Source organism: Suricata suricatta, chromosome 1 (assembly GCF_006229205.1).
Source record: "Suricata suricatta isolate VVHF042 chromosome 1, meerkat_22Aug2017_6uvM2_HiC, whole genome shotgun sequence".
Classification (NCBI taxonomy): domain Eukaryota; kingdom Metazoa; phylum Chordata; class Mammalia; order Carnivora; family Herpestidae; genus Suricata; species Suricata suricatta.
The window spans coordinates 141,346,988-141,366,227 of record NC_043700.1 but is presented as its reverse complement, the minus strand read 5'-3'; the positions used below and the strand labels follow the sequence as shown (position 1 = coordinate 141,366,227).

At 35.0% G+C, this 19,240-nt stretch overlaps 1 protein-coding gene across 1 annotated transcript in view; it reads right to left on the bottom strand.

Moving 5' to 3' along the window:
- LOC115301925 (transmembrane protease serine 11D-like) overlaps positions 1 to 18,956 on the bottom strand; it is a gene marked incomplete at its 5' end in the record, with an annotated part of 32,426 nt that extends 13,470 nt beyond the window's left edge. Inside the window, 4 exons of the mRNA XM_029951946.1 lie at positions 3,215 to 3,372; positions 9,909 to 9,976; positions 16,565 to 16,683; positions 18,833 to 18,956. Of these exons, the coding sequence (XP_029807806.1) occupies positions 3,215 to 3,372; positions 9,909 to 9,976; positions 16,565 to 16,683; positions 18,833 to 18,956 (469 nt within the window). The remainder of the gene's footprint in view (positions 1 to 3,214; positions 3,373 to 9,908; positions 9,977 to 16,564; positions 16,684 to 18,832) is intronic.
- Positions 18,957 to 19,240: the final 284 nt, after the last annotated feature.

The following is a 19,240-nucleotide window of genomic DNA, read 5'->3' as shown; positions in this document are numbered from 1 at the left end:
CTTACTTTCTTAAATGCAGTCTTCAGACAACCATCATCAGAATCACTTAGTGTCTGATAAGATACAGATTTGTAGGCTTAATCTCACATCTGCTGAAAGAATCTCTGAGTCGTAAGTCCTAGAAATCTCCATGTTTATAATCTTCCCCCAATTTATTGTTATCTATACTTAAGTTTGTGCTTTAGTTTGTCATCAAACACTAAAAGATACTTAAAAGATATTTAAAAGATATTCCTGCTCTCAAGTCATTCAATTTAGTTGGGAAAAACAGAAACATAAGAAAGTTGTTGAGCTATGGTGTGATAAGTTGCATAAGAGAAGTTAAATTTTCATTTACCTGATTATATATGTAAATATATATCGATATATCTGTATTACTCTACTGATACTATTCTTAGTATCTGAAGGTGTAGTAGTGAGAAAAATATAGGAGGTCAGCCCTCACAAACTGACAGCTTAGAAAGTAATAAAAAAATCATTCAAATAAATTTAAGTATGAAGTAGAGAGGGAAAAGGAGAGAATGGTCATGCTGAGAGATTCTCCAAGCTATCATGGTGAGAAAAGCATTTGAGCTGTATTTTGAAGACCTACAAGGAATTTCCTAGGCAGACAAGCAGTGAAAATGTATTCCAGGTGGAAAGTATAGTGGGCATACAAGTGCATGGAGATGTATAATGTTTGTGGAACAATAAAGTCAGTAGAGCTAGGAGTGCATGTGTGGCATGTGACAAAACAGGAGGAGGGTACAGACAGAAAACTATGTTGATAACAGATAGTGAAGGTCTGTCTATTCCAGCTTAAGGTCTGCACATGCTGCGGCCCTTTCAAACTCAATCTCACCAGATTTTACCCCAGATTTGCTACCTTTGTTATGTTTCCTCCTTCAGAGAATGATTCCACTTCTACCAGTGGCTAGTACTCTGAAACAGTCTCTAATTCCTCCCTTTCTGTCATCTTTACATTTTATTGGCTTTCAGATTTTATGCCTTCTAGCCTCTAACTATCTTTTGAATTAGGCCCATCCTCCCCATCCCATTGACTACTACTTTAGTTCATGCTTTCATCATTTAATATCTGTACTATTATAATAACCTTCAGTCTGGGTTACCTGCCTCCACTTTTGCACTTTTCAATGTGTCCTCCTATATGTTACCAGGCTTCCCCCACTAAAAATGTATGTCAGACCATATCCTTCCTTGCTTGAAAGCTTCTGAGACCCCAGTTTCTTATATCCTATTAAAGATATCTAAACTTCTCAGACAGGTTTTCATACTTTCTAAAACCAATTTTTGCAAACTTATTTGCTGACAGAACTTTCACAGGGTTTGGGTATCATATCTGTTTTGTAAGTGTCAGAGGAGCCCAAATATCCTTTTGGAGGCAAGGAATAAAAAAAGCTGACCACTCCTTTTTGTTCTTTGAACAGGAGAGAGTTGAGTTCAAATCCTGCCTCCCTTACATGCAGACTGCATGACTCTGGGCAATTCTCCATCGTTTCTGAGAGGGAACAATAAAAGTAGAGTCTTGTTGTGGGGATTAAGCAAACTATAATGGAGGAGCACCAGCCAGTCATAAAGGACGCAACAAACCATGGAACTAGAGCAGTGTCTTGGAAGTCCCTAAGCATCAACTCTTCAGTTGCAGGGGGATAAGCCGAGAGTCCAGGGTAGGGATGGGGGTTTGGAGAAGCTGGGGAAACACCTTTTTGGGCCTGGTGCAGAGGTGGTTTACCAATAGATAGGAAAGCATTTCAATATCTTAACACTTAGTACAGCTATAATAGGTACACACTGATTGTATACCAGTCCAGTGTGGGGGCTACCAAAATTATTTAATCTTGAGCTTATTATGGGGGAATCGTGGTTTATTAACAGTGCATGACAAATTAGAGGAGTGTCTTTAAATTCTATGCACATATTAAGTCTTTTTTTAGCCATGTAAGAAATATTAATGGAGTATCTATTATGTACTAGACAGTGGGTAGTAGGACACTGGGATGAACAAGATAGACTGGTTCTTGCCTTTAGGAAGCTTACAGAGTTGTATGAAGACAAACGACAGAAATATCACACAAATAATTTTGTAGTTTTGATTGTGATAAATGTTATAAAGGAAAATGGAGTCCATGACACAGGTAAATAATTGAGTAATAGAAGTTAGAAAAGGCTTATATTAGAAAGCAGTGACCCAGACGAGACGTGATGGATGCAAAGGGGTGATCTAGACAGTATTATAAGAAACTGAAACAATGTGTACAAAGGCCCTGAGGCAGGAGGAGAGGAGTTTGGCAGGTGGAGGAAATGAAAGTGTGACCAGATTATGGTGAATAAGGAAGAGTGGTGTAATAAGTAGCTGAAGAGGTAAGTTTGAACTAGATCATGCAGTGCTTTAAGTGAGATGGTCATATCATTTATTGTCCAAACCAAGGCACTTAGGGGATCAATATTAATAATCGTTCTCGGACAAGTGGCATGAACTCGGACTGTCCTGAGCTGGGTAAGCCTGAGTATCCCAGTTACAGGTATTTTGTGGTTGTTGTTGTTTGCTTGCTTTTTTTTTTTTGTGGGAAGTCATGGGAGGCTTTTAAATAATGTTCAAATTATGTTTTAAAATAATTCCTTGGTCAGTATGTGGACAATAGTTTGGAAGAGTATGTAAAAAGAGTAGTATGGAGAATAGTGCAGTAGATCAAGTCAGATGATGTTGAGTTGGACCAAAGTGGTAGCATTTGGGATAGAAAAAAATGGAAATAGATTCAGGACAAGCAGAGGTACAGATATTTTTAGAGGGGAGTTAGGGATGTTGCTTTATCTTCTAATTTTCTTTTTTATTCTGTAAGTATTAATCAGACACCTTCCGACTGCATGCTGTGTTCTGGGTGAGGTACAGTGTTAATTCAATTGTTCTCTGACCTTGAGCATATCTATAGCATACCTACAGATTGAAGATCTGACAATGACATCTCTCCTGTTGAGATATGTATAAGGAGTGTCCAGAGGGAAATTATATAAAGAATTTTAGCAAATAAAATTTACTATCTGAATGCAATGTTTTATATTAGAGAACTATGTATTATGTCTAGCTTTATAATATGTTGTTTTCATGAAGTTTAATTCCAAGGAAAGACAAATCAGTCTCATTAAATTAAAATATGAATTCAAACTGGTTTAGTTGATATATTGGGATAAAATGGCATATAAAAATGGTACTTGCGTGTTATCTCAGTTGAAGGGTTTATTTCCAGGTTTCCAGAGTTATTCAACATTTGGTGCAAAACAGACTCAATTCTTCTTTTCATTGATGCTCCATTGTTATTTCTAGTGAATTTAAATTTCATGACAACATCTGCTATCACACCATTGCCCTCTTGCCTGAAAGCCATAATTATATAAAAAATAGATAATATAATTTTTTGTTTTTCTGTTTATATACTCTTAATGATTAAACATTAAAAAGATTCATTTAGGGAATTTAACTTTAGAACAGATTCACGTAACAGTGTTTGCATACTTAATAACATATCACACAGTGATGTTTCACAAGTATTTGGTTTCAATGCATAGTACGCCGTATCCACTATTTGGTATAGTTTGCTTTGAAGTCAGAATGCCAGAATTTGAATACTAGCTCTGCCATTTACTGTTTGACTTTGGTAGTTATTTATTTCTTATCTTTCTATATCTTAAGTCTCATCACATTAAAATGGGTTGTTATGAAGATTATGTCAGTTAATATCTGCAAACTTTTGGGAAGAGAAAATAGCATACAGTAAGTGTATTATACATATTAGCTTTTATTAGACTTCACAAATCTTAAAAAAAAAAAAAAGCACCCTTATCTCATTAAACAAACCTGTAAGGAAAAAGTTTCCAAATTTATGTGACCTAAAGCCTCAGGTTAATTTGCTATTACATAAACCATTGATTTAGCTATGAAAGCAAAATTTAAGTTTTGTAGTCATATATTAAAATTTTATCGCTATATCAGTTAACCACAGATATTTCTCACAGTGAACCTTAATAATTTGACTAAAGCCTACAATTATCAAAAATTGATATAATTTCCACTTCTTTCCATGTAAATTACATGTAAATCATTTCTTCCACCTAACATTGGCCATCTTCTGTCCTGAAAATGTGCTTTAGACAAATTTGTCTCTCATATTCATTCTAGGCCTTCTATTCTCCTCTCAATAGTCGGTTCTGCCATAATATTTTTTTCCAAGTGTTAATATTTACTTAGCAATATTAAATAGGCACTTTCTTGTCCTAGGCACTGTTCTTTGTTTCAGAAATTCGCTGTGACCAAGAGTCACAGTTACTGTTCTCATGGATTTTGCAGTTTGGATGGAGGAGCAGACACTGAAGAAATGGCCTCCATTTCTATCATTTTGAAAGCCTAACTAATTTTTAAAAAACTTCTCTATAAAATAATCAGAAGTGCTTGGTAAAATACAATATATTTCATTTGGAATGCAAAGCTGAAGTCACATTAAAGGAAGGGAAATTTTGGTAAACCAAAAGTAAAGAACATGAATGTATGTGGTAAGCACTAGAATACCCAGCAGACTTAACTTTTAGCATTTACATAGGTATTGGAGAGGACACTTTGGGCAGTGCTAAACAGGGAGATGAATATGAGGTTTCTAAATAACCAGGATTCTCAAGGAACTAAACCCTTAGTGAAAGCATGGATTGGAAAGAAAAAAATGTGCTCATCATTGTCATAAAAAAAAAAAGGTCTATGGGTCTTAGGGTTTCAGGTCTAGACAGAAAAAAGAAGAGTCTCCTGATATTTCATGATCATGAGCCTAGCTACCTGAAAGTTTTGGATTTGTATTACCACTGCCTTCATGGTTCCAGAACTTTTAAGAAATTAACAAAAAAACGTACAGAAAAACAAAAACAAAAAAGGTTCACGTGCTGCTGATCCTCCTAGAGTGCCTGATAGAAGCAAATGCTCTGTAAGAGTGAATGTTAAATCCAGACTACATAGTCTCTCACTTATGAAGAGGGATTAAATACAAGTATACAATCCCAATGGCAAACAATGTATCATGACTTAGATCAGCAGAATAAGGAAAGCATCCTCAAAAACTTCACATAATAAAATTAACAGGTAACTATACTTGAAATAATGACTAATGACTAATGAAATAAAAGGGGGAATCATAAATATGAGAAAAGTATAGGACTTTATCAAAACAGACCAGACAGGGTCACAAAAGAAACAAACAGAGCTTGCAGACAGGAATACATAATCATAACTTTTCATTGAAATTGAAAACTCAATGAGTGGATTACACAGAATATGACAAAGCTGAAGAGAAATTAGTGAACTGAAAGATAAAGAAGTCACACGAAATGTAACAAGAAGATGAAACAGATCAAATAGAGGTTAAGAGACTAGAGAAGACTCAATGTTTACCTAATGGAAAGCTTACTAAGAGCACCAAAGAACAAAGGAGAAGCAATATTATAAGAGATGATGAGAATTATCCAGAATTGATGAAGACATGAAACCTTAGATCACAATGGGTCTGAAACATACTAAATAAAAGAAAATCCACACATACAAATACATCATTAAAAAACTGAATTCCAAAGACAAATGAAAGATATTCAAACAATAGAGAAAAGAGTCGCTGCCAAAGAACATTTTAACTAAAGGACAGTTTCTTTAATAACAATGAAAAAGGTGGTATATAATTGTATCTTCAAAGTACTGAGAGACAATAGCTATTGATTTAGAATTTTATATCTATGCTAAAGTATTATTCAATAATGAAAATAAAAATAGGACATATTTTTAGCCCAAAGCAAAATGAAAAAGAATATCTTACAGATCATTTACTCTCATGAAAATTTATTTATTTTATTTTAGAGCAAGAGCATGAGCAGGGGAGAGGGACAGAGGGAGAGAATCTTAAGAGGACCCCATGCTTGGCATGGAGTCCAAAGCAGGGCTCAGTCTCATAAATGTGAGATCATGGCATGAGCCAAAATCAAGAATTGGATGCTTAATCAACTGAGCCACCTAGATGCTCTAACTCTTGTGAAAATTTAAAAATGAAGTACTTGAGAAAAAAGGAGATTGAACGTAGAAGGAGAGTTGAGGTACAGTAAGAAATAGGGAACAAAGAAGGTGGCAAGTTGGTAATCTATCATCACAATGACTGATTTGGTGTCATTACAATAAGGTGGCACTAAAACATTCTTCATAATAACATGGATAAGAGTTCCAAGTAGAAAAAGGGTAGTGATTAAGCCAACTCTCTATTTAAGTTTTAATGATAATCACTAAAATAAGTGATTTGTGTGTATAAAAATTCCTCTCACTAAAATAAGATAATGAGAATGCATTAGAAAATATTATCTAGCTGTTTTTCTGTTTTAGGAGAAATGTCTAACCTATAAGAATATGTAAATCATGACAATAAAAGGATAATAAATATACTGAAAAATGATAGCCACAAGAAAGTCAGTGTAGCCACAATAGTGTCAGATACAAGAGATTTTAAGACTGGGGTGCCTGGGTGGCTCTGTTGGTTGAGTGTCCAAATTCAGCTCAAGTCATGATCTCATGGTTTGTGAGTTTGAGCCCCACATCAGACTTGCTGCTGTCAGCACCAAATCTACTTTGGATCATCTGTCCCTCTCTCTCTGCCCCTCCTCCCTTGCACACACACACTCTCTCTCATTGAAAAATAAATAAACATTAAAAAAAGAGATTTTTAAGATTAAAAACATTAATAAGGGGAAAAAAGGATTAATATCTTGATAAAAATAAACAATTCATGAGGAAGATATACTGATTCTAAACATACAGGTACTTGACACTGTGTCCTCAAAATATATTGCATAAGGAGAAATAGATAAATCTATAGTGTTAGCTTTTATTTGAATGACAAGTATTAAGCTTTATAGGAAGAAGCAGAATTAATGACCAGAAATTGATTCTTTGACATATGTAAACAATGTATCAAGAAGTGGTATCACAGAACTGAAGGAAAATGACTCAGATGGAAAAATTTTAAGAAGATTTAATAAATTTTTAATTTAATAAATTTAATAAAATTTTTAAATTTTAAAAAAATTTAAGAAGACTTAATAAATTAAATCTCCTCATATTATATACAAAGTACTTGAATATGAAGAAAAATTTTAAGGCTTATAAGAAAATATAAAAGAATGCCTTTATATAGATGAATAGAAAGGATTTCTTAAACAAGACTGTTTGCAATTGACTTTTCACAATAAAAGATGCCATAAAGTTTGAAAATATGCCATGGACAAGGAGAATACATTTGCAACACAGAAGGTGACAAATGATTGCTACCAACTATGAATACAGAATTCCTACAAATCAATAAGAAAAAGACTAACAAAAAATAGAAGAACCAATTCAAAGAAGAAGGATCTTTAGTGAATGACAAACTTTGGATTATATACTCAAACAGGACTACGTGTTTTACACTAATTTATTTGATCTTCCTAACAACTCTACCAAAGAAGCATGTACCCTCCTCTTGGGTACTATGAGTTACAAAACTGTCTTTTCTTGGTTTTTTGGACTTACTGTACCTCAAACTTCCAATTACACACTATATTTTGTAAAACTGAAGGGGGAGAGGGGAAAGTAGTGTGTGTACATTTCCAGCAGAAAGAATAGCTTACATGAAGGTCTTGAGGTTAGGGCTAGTGAAGAACTGAAAGAAGTCTACTTGGATGGTAGTGAAAGATAAGCCCAGAGACAGACATGGTAAGAGGAAGTTAGGTAAAGGAAGGTTTAGTATACTCTGTTACATATACGTATCTAAAATCTCTCTCTCTATATATATATCTCTACACACATATGTACACACATATATCAAGAATATATGTATTTTTGATATGCATATATTATATTTATATATAATATTTGACATATTGCAAAGGTAAGGAGAGGCCAATGGAAGGATTTTAACCAGGGGAGTAATATGTTTAGAGTATGTTTCAAAAATTCTTTCTGACTGCTTTGTAGAATGTGGAGTGGAAAAAAACTGGAGGAAAGAAGACTCACTAGGAGACTGTTCATAGTCCAGGAGAGAGATGGTTAAGGGCACTATTTGAAGAAAAGTTATGGATCTTAGGAATATTTAGGAAATAGAATTGAAAGATTAGATGATTGGATGGGTGGGTCAAGAGAGAAGAAGAATTAAAGATGATTTGCATATTTCTTGAACAACTAAGTTAAAGGAGATGCCATTGATTGAGGTAGGCAACAGTAGAAGGGTAACATTTGGTGGGGAGAGATGATAGGTTCAGGTCTGGATATGGTAAGTTGAGTTGTCTGTGAGATACCTGTACGATGACATTAAGTAGATGGCTGTGTACATTCATATCTAGAGATGAGAATAGGGGACTTGCCCAGAGATGCAACCTTGAGAAAATATATAGGGGGGAATGAAGCCACTGAAAGGAGAGAATGTGAACTGAGAAGATGAGAGGCTTATAGCATAGCCTAACATCCAACATTTGGATGTAGAAAAGCAATAAGAGCTAGCGAAGAAAACTGAGGAGTGCATGGACAGGTAAGAGGAAAATAGGGGTGTATAGGTCATAAAAACTACAGGGTGGTACTATTTCAAGAAGGATTGAAAATACAACAGTACCAAATATCACTGAGAGATCCAAATGGAAGATTGATATAATTTGCTTGGAGCTTGTGATTTGAATGTCCTTGTTGAATTTGGCAAAGGCAACTAGCATTTTTGGTGGTCTCAGAAGCAAGACTGCAGGGCATTGAGCAGGAAGTGGGAAGTGAACAAGCACATATGGCTCACTGACTCCTACAAGTTTTGAGAGCCAGTGGCTAGTACAGAGATTTTCACAAGACAGTGCTAAGGCAAATGTGCACTGAACTGATTGAAATTCATTTTGGTAAATACTCTTTCTGTGGATTCTCCCTTCCCCTCTCATTTCTCAAGAAAACTTATCTGACCAGATGTTCATGCTCTGGACTTACTAAGTCACTCTACAGAAAATAGGAACTATTATTTTCTTGTGGTGGTGGTATTTGAGAAACACCTCCCTTCCAAAGGACTTTTGCATACTATTTGCAGGATTGGGTAATGTGGGCATTTGAGACATTTGTGGTAAGTTCAGTAAGGGCCAGTACTTTAGCTGGGAGGACGTATCACACAGATATGTACATATTCAACTATGGCAGGAATGTCAAATAACTAGAATGTATGCTGCTACTTCCCTTACTATTAATTCTTGCCAGACATGCTTGGATTTGGCCACAATGTCATTTTTGTTATAGTATTTCAGGCAGATACAAACCAAAAAGCTTGATGTTGGTCATAGTGCTCTGATCTTGGCTGAATATGCCCAGAACTACAAAATTGCACAACTCCAGGGGGCACTGTTTACATAGACTGTATCGTGAATGGTATCCACTGGATTTATACAGTAGAATAACCTTGTTACCATATCCTCACCCAGCTTTCTTTAACCTTTCTTCTTTTCCTACCATGCATTCAAGTGATATGCTTACTTATAGTAGTAGTAGATCAAAATGTGGCATGTTTTGTTTTTGTTTATTTGCATTGTTTTTTAAGCTGCCCATGATACTACCTTCATCATATTGCAACAAATTGTGTCTCATTATCTATGCTGTGAACAAAAGTCAAATGGGCTAAATTGCATCTAAGCTTACATATATAATGTTTATTTTTCAGGGAGAGAGAGAGAGCTGCACTAGGGAAGGGCAGAGAGAAGGAGACACAGAATCCAAAACAGGTTTCAGGCTCTGAGCTTTTGGCAAACCATGAGATCATAACGTGAGCTGAAGTCTGACACTTAACCAACTGAGCCACTCAAGAGCCACTAAGCTTATATATATTTTTATATAGTTCACTTACCTCAGTTTGACAACATGACTTCTGATAAATTGATTTTTTAAATTTGATTTTTGGAATGTTTTAGTAATCTGTAGGAAAAAAAAACGGAAAAACGTTTTTATACTTCCAGTCATTCTTCTCCTCCCTCCCAACCTTGCAACATAGGACTTAAATTAATGAGAAATAGTGACTGGAGTTTTCAGTTCAGTTCATTTTAGTTTAAGTTCATCTCAGAACACATGGGATTGATTTAGACATTTAGTTATTTTATTCCACTTATATTTAATAATAATATTTCACTGGTAATATGACTTGGTAGAATTTATAATTTTTGAAGTACTTTGTGGTAAAATGATTCAAAGTTACAATTCTGTTTATTTTTTAATTTTTATTATTTTTTTAACGTTTATTTTTGAGACAGAGAGAGACAGAGTGTGAACAAGGGAGGGACAGAGAGGGAGGAAGACACAGAATCTGAAGCAGGCTTCGGGCTCTGAGCTGTCAGCACAGAACCCGACGCAGGGCTCAAACCCATGAACCGCGAGATCATGACCTGAGCCAAAGTTGGATGGTTAACCAACTGAGCCACCCAGGCGCCACCTAAGTTTAATTTAAATACTTGGTTTGGAATGCTGAAAGTTCTTCTACACAATTATGTGGCTTCAAATGCATAAAGTAAATCTTTGGCAGAATTTAATAAATCATGACACAAAGTTGTCAGTCCGTCCCACCCATTGTGCAAGGGTTATGTTAGCAAGTGGCTTTCCATCTTCCCTGATTTCAGTTGGTTATCCTTTGCAAACCAAATGGAATGTGTTTCATTTCATATGTTTTTTAAAGAAGTGTGTTCAGGGGCACATGGGTGGCTCAGTCAGTTAGGCGTACGATTTCAGCTCAGGTTATGATCTCAAGATTCCTGGGTTTGAGCCCCACCTTGGGCTCTGTGCTGACAATACAGAACCACTCCAGATAATCTGTGCCCCTCTCTCTGCCCCTTTCCTGCTTCTGCTCTCTCTCAAAAATAAATAAACATTGAAAAAATATTAAAAGAAATATGTTCAGAACCAACCAAACATGATGGTTAATCCTTTCCTCCCCAGTTTTTATGTGTGCATGTCTAAACACTTTTATAGATAAAATGCATCATTTTCAGTAAAACAGAAGAAAGCCCAAACACCCGAAGGACCCATTGCTAAACATATTTCAAAGTCTTTTCTCCATATTATGCATTTTATTTTATTTTATTTAAAATTTTTTTATGTTTTTTATTTATTTTTGAGGGACTGAGAGAGACAGTGTGAGCAGGGAAGGGTCAGAGAGAGAAAGGGAGACAGAATCTGAAGACAGGCTCCAGGCTCTGAGCTGTCAGCACAGAGCCTGATGGGGGCCCAAACTCATGAACCGCGAGATTATGACCTGAGCTGAAGTCAGACACTTAACTGACTGAGCCACCCAGGCACCCCTGAATTTTATTTTAAAAGCACCTAATTTCTTTTTTACACCTTGAAGAGATGGGATTATATGTGTGTTTGTGTTTATGTGTACTAAATATCTTCTAAGAAAGATATCGCTTCCCTTGGTAACTTGGCTTCAGCCAATATCAGCGAAGTGTCAGTTCTGTTATTACTTTATTGTTTTTACTTGTTCATTATTGTCCTTGTATGTTAGAGTTATCTCCAGATTGTGGATTTTAAAATTTGTGTTTTCCAGAATTCTTCTCAGTTCCCTTATTGATTTTGGGGAGGTTCTGTTTAGTTTTAGAACTAGATAATAAAATCTTTAATTCCAGTTGAAACTATACATCGCTGAAGTCTCCTCAGAGCAGGTAAAATAGGCTGAAGACTAGTCACTTCTGCTGTGTTAGTGCCCTTCTCCTCTTCCCTCAAGATACCTTTACAAACATTGCATGGGACCAGCTGACATAAAACCAAACAAGGGTGCCAATGTCAATCCACTTATTAAATAGTAACAAACCACTTCCCTCTAAAAAATATTCTTTATGGGAAGAATGCATGTAGAGTGATATTCGAGTATTTGGGTATTTACAATTAATTATTGTGAATCTCTTCCTGGAATGCACAACCCCATTTTGGAGACCACTGTGAGCCCCTGACTACAATGATGGCTGTATTTTGTATCCCTAAGACTTGGTACAGGAACCAGCAGGTAGAATGCATCATTTATTTATTCATTCAAAAAATATTTCAATGTCAAGTATGTATCAAATTGGATTTTTTGGTATTAAGTAAACTTTAAAAAAAGTTTATTTATTTATTTTGAGAGAGAGACAGAGCCTATGTATAAGCAGGGGAAAGACAGAAAGAGAGGGAGATAGAATCCCAAGCAGGCTCTGTGTTGTTAGCATGGAGTTCATCTCCAGGCTCAATTTCATGAACTCTAGGATCATGACCTGAGCTGAAATCAGGAGTCAGATGCTTAACCAACTGAGCCACCCAGGCACCCCAATAATTAATGTTTGTTAAATAGACATAACTGAAATGAATTTTACCCAGAAGCCTTATAGTGTAATAATATGATAAAATTAATCTCAAATGGATACTGTTTTCTTTTTCTTCCTATGAACTAGATTGTTTGTGGGACTATAATTGGGTATATTTTGGAAAAAGGGGCAATTGTTTGCAGAATTTGTTGCATTATCACACGTGGTAACAAATGGAAGTTCCAACAGTTCAGTTGATCCCAGGTGTGAATCCTGACTGAAATCTTTTGTTTTATTGAGAAGGAGCCATCCCATTCAGTCCGAATGCGCTCATGGTTTTGATACATATATTTTGCAAACTGGTGCTCTCAATATTTCTAGATGGCCTTATTCATTTTTTCACTCATTCAACAACCATTTTTTAGTAACTTTTTTGGTGCACACCCCTTCTACCAAGCACTGGGATGCAATGGTGAGAGAAAATAGATAGTCCTTGCAGTTATGGAGCTTACATTTAATGGGGGCAAACAAGCACTAATCAAGTTATCATCCACATTTAGGTAAAATTATAACTGATAAATACAGAAATATAGTAGAGTAATTGGATCCAATCAATATTAGAGAGGTTTCTCAGAGGAAATGCTTATAGAGTTGAGATTGTTAGGAAGAATCAAAGTTAGCTAGTTGAAGAGGAAGGAAAAAGCCTCACAGGTGAGGTGAATGGCACAAGCAAAATTCTTAGGTAGGAACACAGAGGTGGTGTTGCAGGAATGGAAGAAGACCAATGCAGCTGTAGCACAGAGAGCAAGGAGGCTATGTTGACAGAAAGGCCTGACCATTCAGGTCTTTTTAGTGGTCTTTATCATAAATAATGGGAAGTTGCTGAAGTGTTTTGAACGGAAGGATGATATAATCAGATTTGCAATTAGTGAATACTTTCTTTTGCTGCATGTGGATAGTCAGTTTTAGGGAATAAATGCAAATCAGTAAATGCTGTTTAAGTAGTTCAGAGTAGAGATGATGGCTTGGATGGACATGGTGTTAGTACATATGAAGAGAAATGAGTGGATTTGAGGGAAACAGAAGATAAAACCTGCAGAGGTTAGTAATAGATTGGGTATTTGGAATGATAGAGGGCAGTAGGTCAAAGATGAATTCTAGGGTTTGGGTTTGGAAAACTGAATAAATGACATTGTTGTTAATGGAGGCAGGATTATTGGAAGGAGACTGGGATGCTCTGGGGAAATCATGAGTTTGATTTGGGGACAGATTAAGTTTAAGGTAAAAAAAAAACAGCCAAGTGGAGGTATTAGGTTGGCTGTGGGGTGAAAAGATCTGAAGTACAGACGAGAAGTCTGGGCTGGAGGCAGAATGAGTCATTAGTGTACAAGTGTTGGTTGAAGTAACTCTCATTGATGAGATCATCTACAGATAGAAAACAGTGTGAGAAAAGAGGAAAGCACAGGTCAAAGCGTTGGGGAATTTCAAAATTTAATGGCAGTGTAAAGGAGGTCGAGCCTGTAAAGACACAAAGGAGTGGTCAGAGAGGAAGGATAGAAAAAACAGATGAATGAATATATTGCTTTAAAGTCATAAAATTAGAATGCATTGTAAAAATTATCTGGTCTAATGACTTTATTTCACTGATGAGTAAACTGAGAGCTAGAAAAGAAGGATGAATTAATTGCCTGGTAGAAGTTTCTGGGACTATTCTACTGCTCATGAAGGAAAACAATGTTGTCTGTGGGACAAGGATAATGATGATACTCATGTTACCATTGGGAAATGCTATGATACTTGGATTTGGAGTCAAGAGACCATGATTTGAAATCTGATTCTACTACTCTCCAGTTGAATGGCCTTTGACATGTTTCCCAATCTCACAAGCTTTACTTTATGCATCTATAAAAATGATTTGTCAATTTATATGGCTGTTGTGAACTGAAGGTTAGATATGAAAGTGCTTTGTAAACTATAGATTAGCACCTTATTAGAGTATCATTCATACAATGTTTTAAATGTTCAAGTTGTTTTTACAGAAGGACAAATAAATGAGATTATGGAAATCATACATTAGAAGACTATCAAGGGAAATCTTTTTCTTCCAGGTGTTTAAATATATTATAAAACCATAGTACTCTCAGTAGCTTGGTTCTAAAAACTGAAATAATAAAATTATAAAAAGAAAATGAGGGTTAATATTTTAAAGAGTACTTAGAGTTAATAAAGCCATTTTTAACATGATACAAAATGAGAAATCATAAAAAGGATTGATAATTTGGCCATATAAATATATATGACATATATAAAAATTAAATATTTGACATTTAAAAAATTCATATATAAATCATCATAAATAGAATTGAGAGTCAAAGTACATTATTAGAGGAATATATGCAATGTGGATGACAGGTAAACTTTAATATGCTCATAGGGATCCAAATCCATATAACATAGACATATGCTCCAGTAAGAAAATGGGCATGGTCATGATCAAGCAATTAATAAATGAAGTTATAAAAATAACCTATTAATATATGAAGACAGATTAAATCTTTAGTAATGAAAGAAATGAAAATCAAATTAATAGTGAGATATCACTTCTCACCTACTGGATTAGCAATAATTAAAATGATGTACCACGCTGAGTGTTAATGCTGTGGTGAAATAAGCATGCTTGTGCATACTTATGTGCTGCTGGTGAAAATTTAAACTGGAGCACTTCTGGAGTGCAGTCCATATATTAATCTTAAAAATGCAGAGACCACTATGTTGATATAAGCAAGTGGTTGAATAAATACATGAGGAGAATAGAACAAAGGTTTTAAACATTCTTCAAATATTCAAAGCTTAATGCTCTACTCCTCTACTCTTTATGTGTGGCTTGCACATAGTGTCTTTCTTCGAAGAGTATGAGGGAAAAAAGAGGGAGTAACTTTACAACGTAGAAACCTGATAAACCCTACTTCAGCTGGGTGATCAAGTTGACGGTGATAAGTCATGTTGACAATGTAATGAGCCTCCTTCATATGATGGAATGAAAATGATACTCTTTCCTTATGGTCTTCCTTCCCTAAACCTGTAATTCCACCCTAATTTAGAAAGCCCAATTATGTGACTTTACAAAATACTTGCCCAGTACTCTGCAAAACTCTCAAGGTTCTCAAAAACAAGGAAAATCTTAGGATCTGTCATAGATTCTACTCCCAAATCACGGATTCAGCTGCTTATTCTGATCTCATTAAACCTTTAAATAATATGCCTAACTTTCCTCACTCTAATCCCTTGCTAAATAAGCAGTTTTCCCATAACTTGGCATCTAGTGAGGTTTGCCTCTGGGGAAAAATGTGTTAGACAAGCCAATGATTCAGTCTCCCAGCCATGAGAGTCCTTATTTTAAAGATTAGTTTAGTGGTTCCCAATGTGCGGTCCTTGGACCTTTAGCATCAGCATCACCTGGGAACTTAGAAATGCAAATTCTTCAGTTCACCCCAGACCTATTGAATCAGAAACTCTCACATCAGGGCCCAGAATTCTGTGTTTTGGAAAACCTGTCAGGTGATTCTGTTAATTTTTAAGTTTTAGAGCCACTGGATTAATTTATATTCTTAGGACTCTAAAAAGGTAAGGGTAAGTAAGCAACCTTGACACTGGTCAGCTCTGACTCTGTGGGCAAAAGCCAACACACTGATCTATGGTCATAAATGAGTGCAAAGGATCCACTTATGAGATTTCCTGGCAGACCTCTTCAACTGAAAGCCCAAGCTTGCATTGCTTATTTTTTATGTCTATCATTGAGCCAAAGTAGGGTGTTGTCTAACCTATGTTATTATGGACATGCAAACATATTTTAACACCTACTACTTGTGTGTTTAGTTGGATATGAAAAAGGAAAGAAGGCAAAATGGAAAGGATTTAGAAAGGCAATCTCAAGGAGAGAAGTGATAAATGCTCAGCTTGCACAAACAATAGACTTCCAGCCTTTGAAATCATAATCATATAACATTTTACTTAAGACTCTTCTAATACTTCTCACTTATGACTTAAAAAAATGTAATGACAAACCAGTATACTAGCAAATTAACTTAGAAAAATCACAAAGAAACACAACTTTCAGTATTCAGGGAAGGAAATGATGTAGCACATCTAGCAATTACAAATATATCACAAAAATATTAGATTTATTATCAAATTTGTTTTATAATGGGATAAAGAGCAAAGAGAAATATTAACTTACCATAGATTCAATTCTTCCACTCAAATCCCTATATTCCTGTGTAGCTGGTGAATTTAACTGATTACTATATTTGACATTTAGGATTTGAAAGCTGCTGTGGTAAAAATAAGACTTTTGATCTGTAAAACAAAGAAAAGGCAGAATCAGTCTCACTGCTAATTATTTTAATCTTTCAGGACCATGAGAGGCTATATTACACAATTAAAAAAATTGCTTCTTTTAAAACTCTAAACTTACTATAAATGTAACTATAATAAAATTATTCTTCTTTCTCTTATTTTAAGTTGACAAAACTGAAACTGTTAAAGATGTAGGAAAATCAGAGCAGCATCATTTGTAAAATCAAACTGTTCAGAAATATCATAATTTTCATTTTGCCTATATTTTTGGGAGATTTGTGACTGCAGATTTATTAATTCAGGAAATATTAATGAATGTCTATAATATGCTATTATTCATTTATCACAAAGGAGTAACCCAAACTAATTCTGAAACATTGTTAAAATTATTTCACATAATAATCTTTTTAGAGGTACTAGCGACTTGTCATTAGTTTTTTAGACTAAACTAGAAAATAAGCCTTTGAACAGGTTATCTAATTGGTTGTCCGTTGTGAATTGTTTTCATCAAAAAAGTCTTCCAGAGGACATATTCAGCTATGTGAGGAAAAGAAAGACTCCCAAAACACTGGATACATCTTAGAAACATTATGAACATGGACTTAACCTAACCTGTCTCAGGAAAAATTCTTGCTTTCTCTTGATCATTCATATGTAATCACTAATGCAGAGAAATACCTTAATCAGGGAAAAGAGTAGAGATACTTGTGGAAGGAAGTGTATTCCTTTGTAGTGAAAGGACAAGTCTATCAAGGGCTATCAATGGTCACTGGGACACATTCTGAAGACGCTTAACCTAGGCTCTCTTTGTGTGACAATATAATATCATCAAGAGTAAAATTCAGGGGTGCCTGGGTGGCTCAGTTGGTTAAGCAGCTGGCTACAGTTCGGGTCATGATCTCACTGTTCGTGGGTTCAAACCCTGCATCCAGCTCTGTGCTGACAGCTTGGAGCCTGGAGCCTGTTTCAGATTCTGCTTCAGATTCTGTGTCTCCCTCTCTCTGTGACCCTCCCCTGCTCACACTGTCTCTAAAAAATAAATTTAAAAAATTTGAAAATTTGTAAAAAAGAGTAAAAATTCATTAATATAACTGGAAACTTGAGGTTTCTTTTTCCTGCCTCTGTAATTCACCTAAGACATAGTTGACTCTGATTGATTTGATGGCAAAATATAGCAACAACTTTAGATTGGCTGAAAAAAGATTATTCTTCATTACTGATTTTTCTAATGTTGGTAATTTTGTTGTACCATTGGATGTTTTTCAACTTTCAGACAAGTAAGCATTTTTGCTCATTTACAATAGATCATACATACAGTAAGTTATGTTCTCTCTTTCTCTTTACATTCATGGATACCTATATACCTACACCCACACATATGATTTAAATGAGCTAACAGAATTATAGCTGAACTAAAATAACATCAAAGTGCATTTTAAGTGATAAAATCTGATTAAAGCCTGCTTTCTAGTGAAATTTGACATATTTTATTTACCTACATTAAAACATCTGAAAGAACATTTTCTGAAGTATTAAGGAGCATTGTTTATGAATGAACAGGGCATATGTGCTCCTTATATTGTTTCTTGTCCATGTGTCCTACATTTATCTTACAATAATAAGAGAAAAAATAAAGGAACAGATCTTTTTTAAAATTTGTTTTTACTCCTTATCTTTCATAACTGTTCTCTTAACTAAAACTGTTTTATCAGGAAATAGATCATGAATTAACAAATAATTAGGTACATACAATTTTTAGATGTTGAAACTTAAAGTTCTTTGCAATATTTCACTTTTACAGTTTTACCAGATTATTATGTGAAGAAGAAAACCATTACGTAAATGAGAAACATAGTAGGCAAATTCTAGTGTCAGAAAAGAACCAAGAGATCTTTTTGCTTTGGCTAGAGTAATTCTTGCCTGGGTAATAATGTTTATTCTAAAAAAAGAGAGAGAGGGATAGAAGAGAAGAATACTGATTAAGGGAAAATATAGACACAAACATGTATTTAGAGATATATAAGACCCTCAATTATGTTGTATTAGAAAATAAAAATGGCAATGAAAGAGAGAATGTCAGACTTGTCATCTGAAGGTATATTTAGTTATTTGGTCTAAAAAGTGGTCCTTTTAGTCTTCTAGTACTTACCAAAGGCTAAAAAGTGGATGAGTAGAGCTACAGTCACCGCCAAGATTACCACCCCTGCCACAACAACGAAACACACGATGTATGGATTCCGGAATCTTGAGGTTGATGGTACCCGTGCTGGCCTTAGAACAAGAGAAAATGATCAAAGACTAATCCTTTCACTTAGAGAAGCCATAGTTCAGTGCTCATGATTATTTTCTGCCTCCCCAAATCTTTTAGCCAATCCATGGTTCTATTTAAAGGAAACCGCAGTGATTATTGATTGGAATATAATCCTGGAAATGAACCTTAACTAAATTCTCCTTAATGATTTTTCTTCCAAATTGCTTTCAGCACACAGAACTGTAGACATTTTGGTAGTTGATAGAAAAATAAGTAACTCTAACCTATGCTTTGCAGTTATTTTCC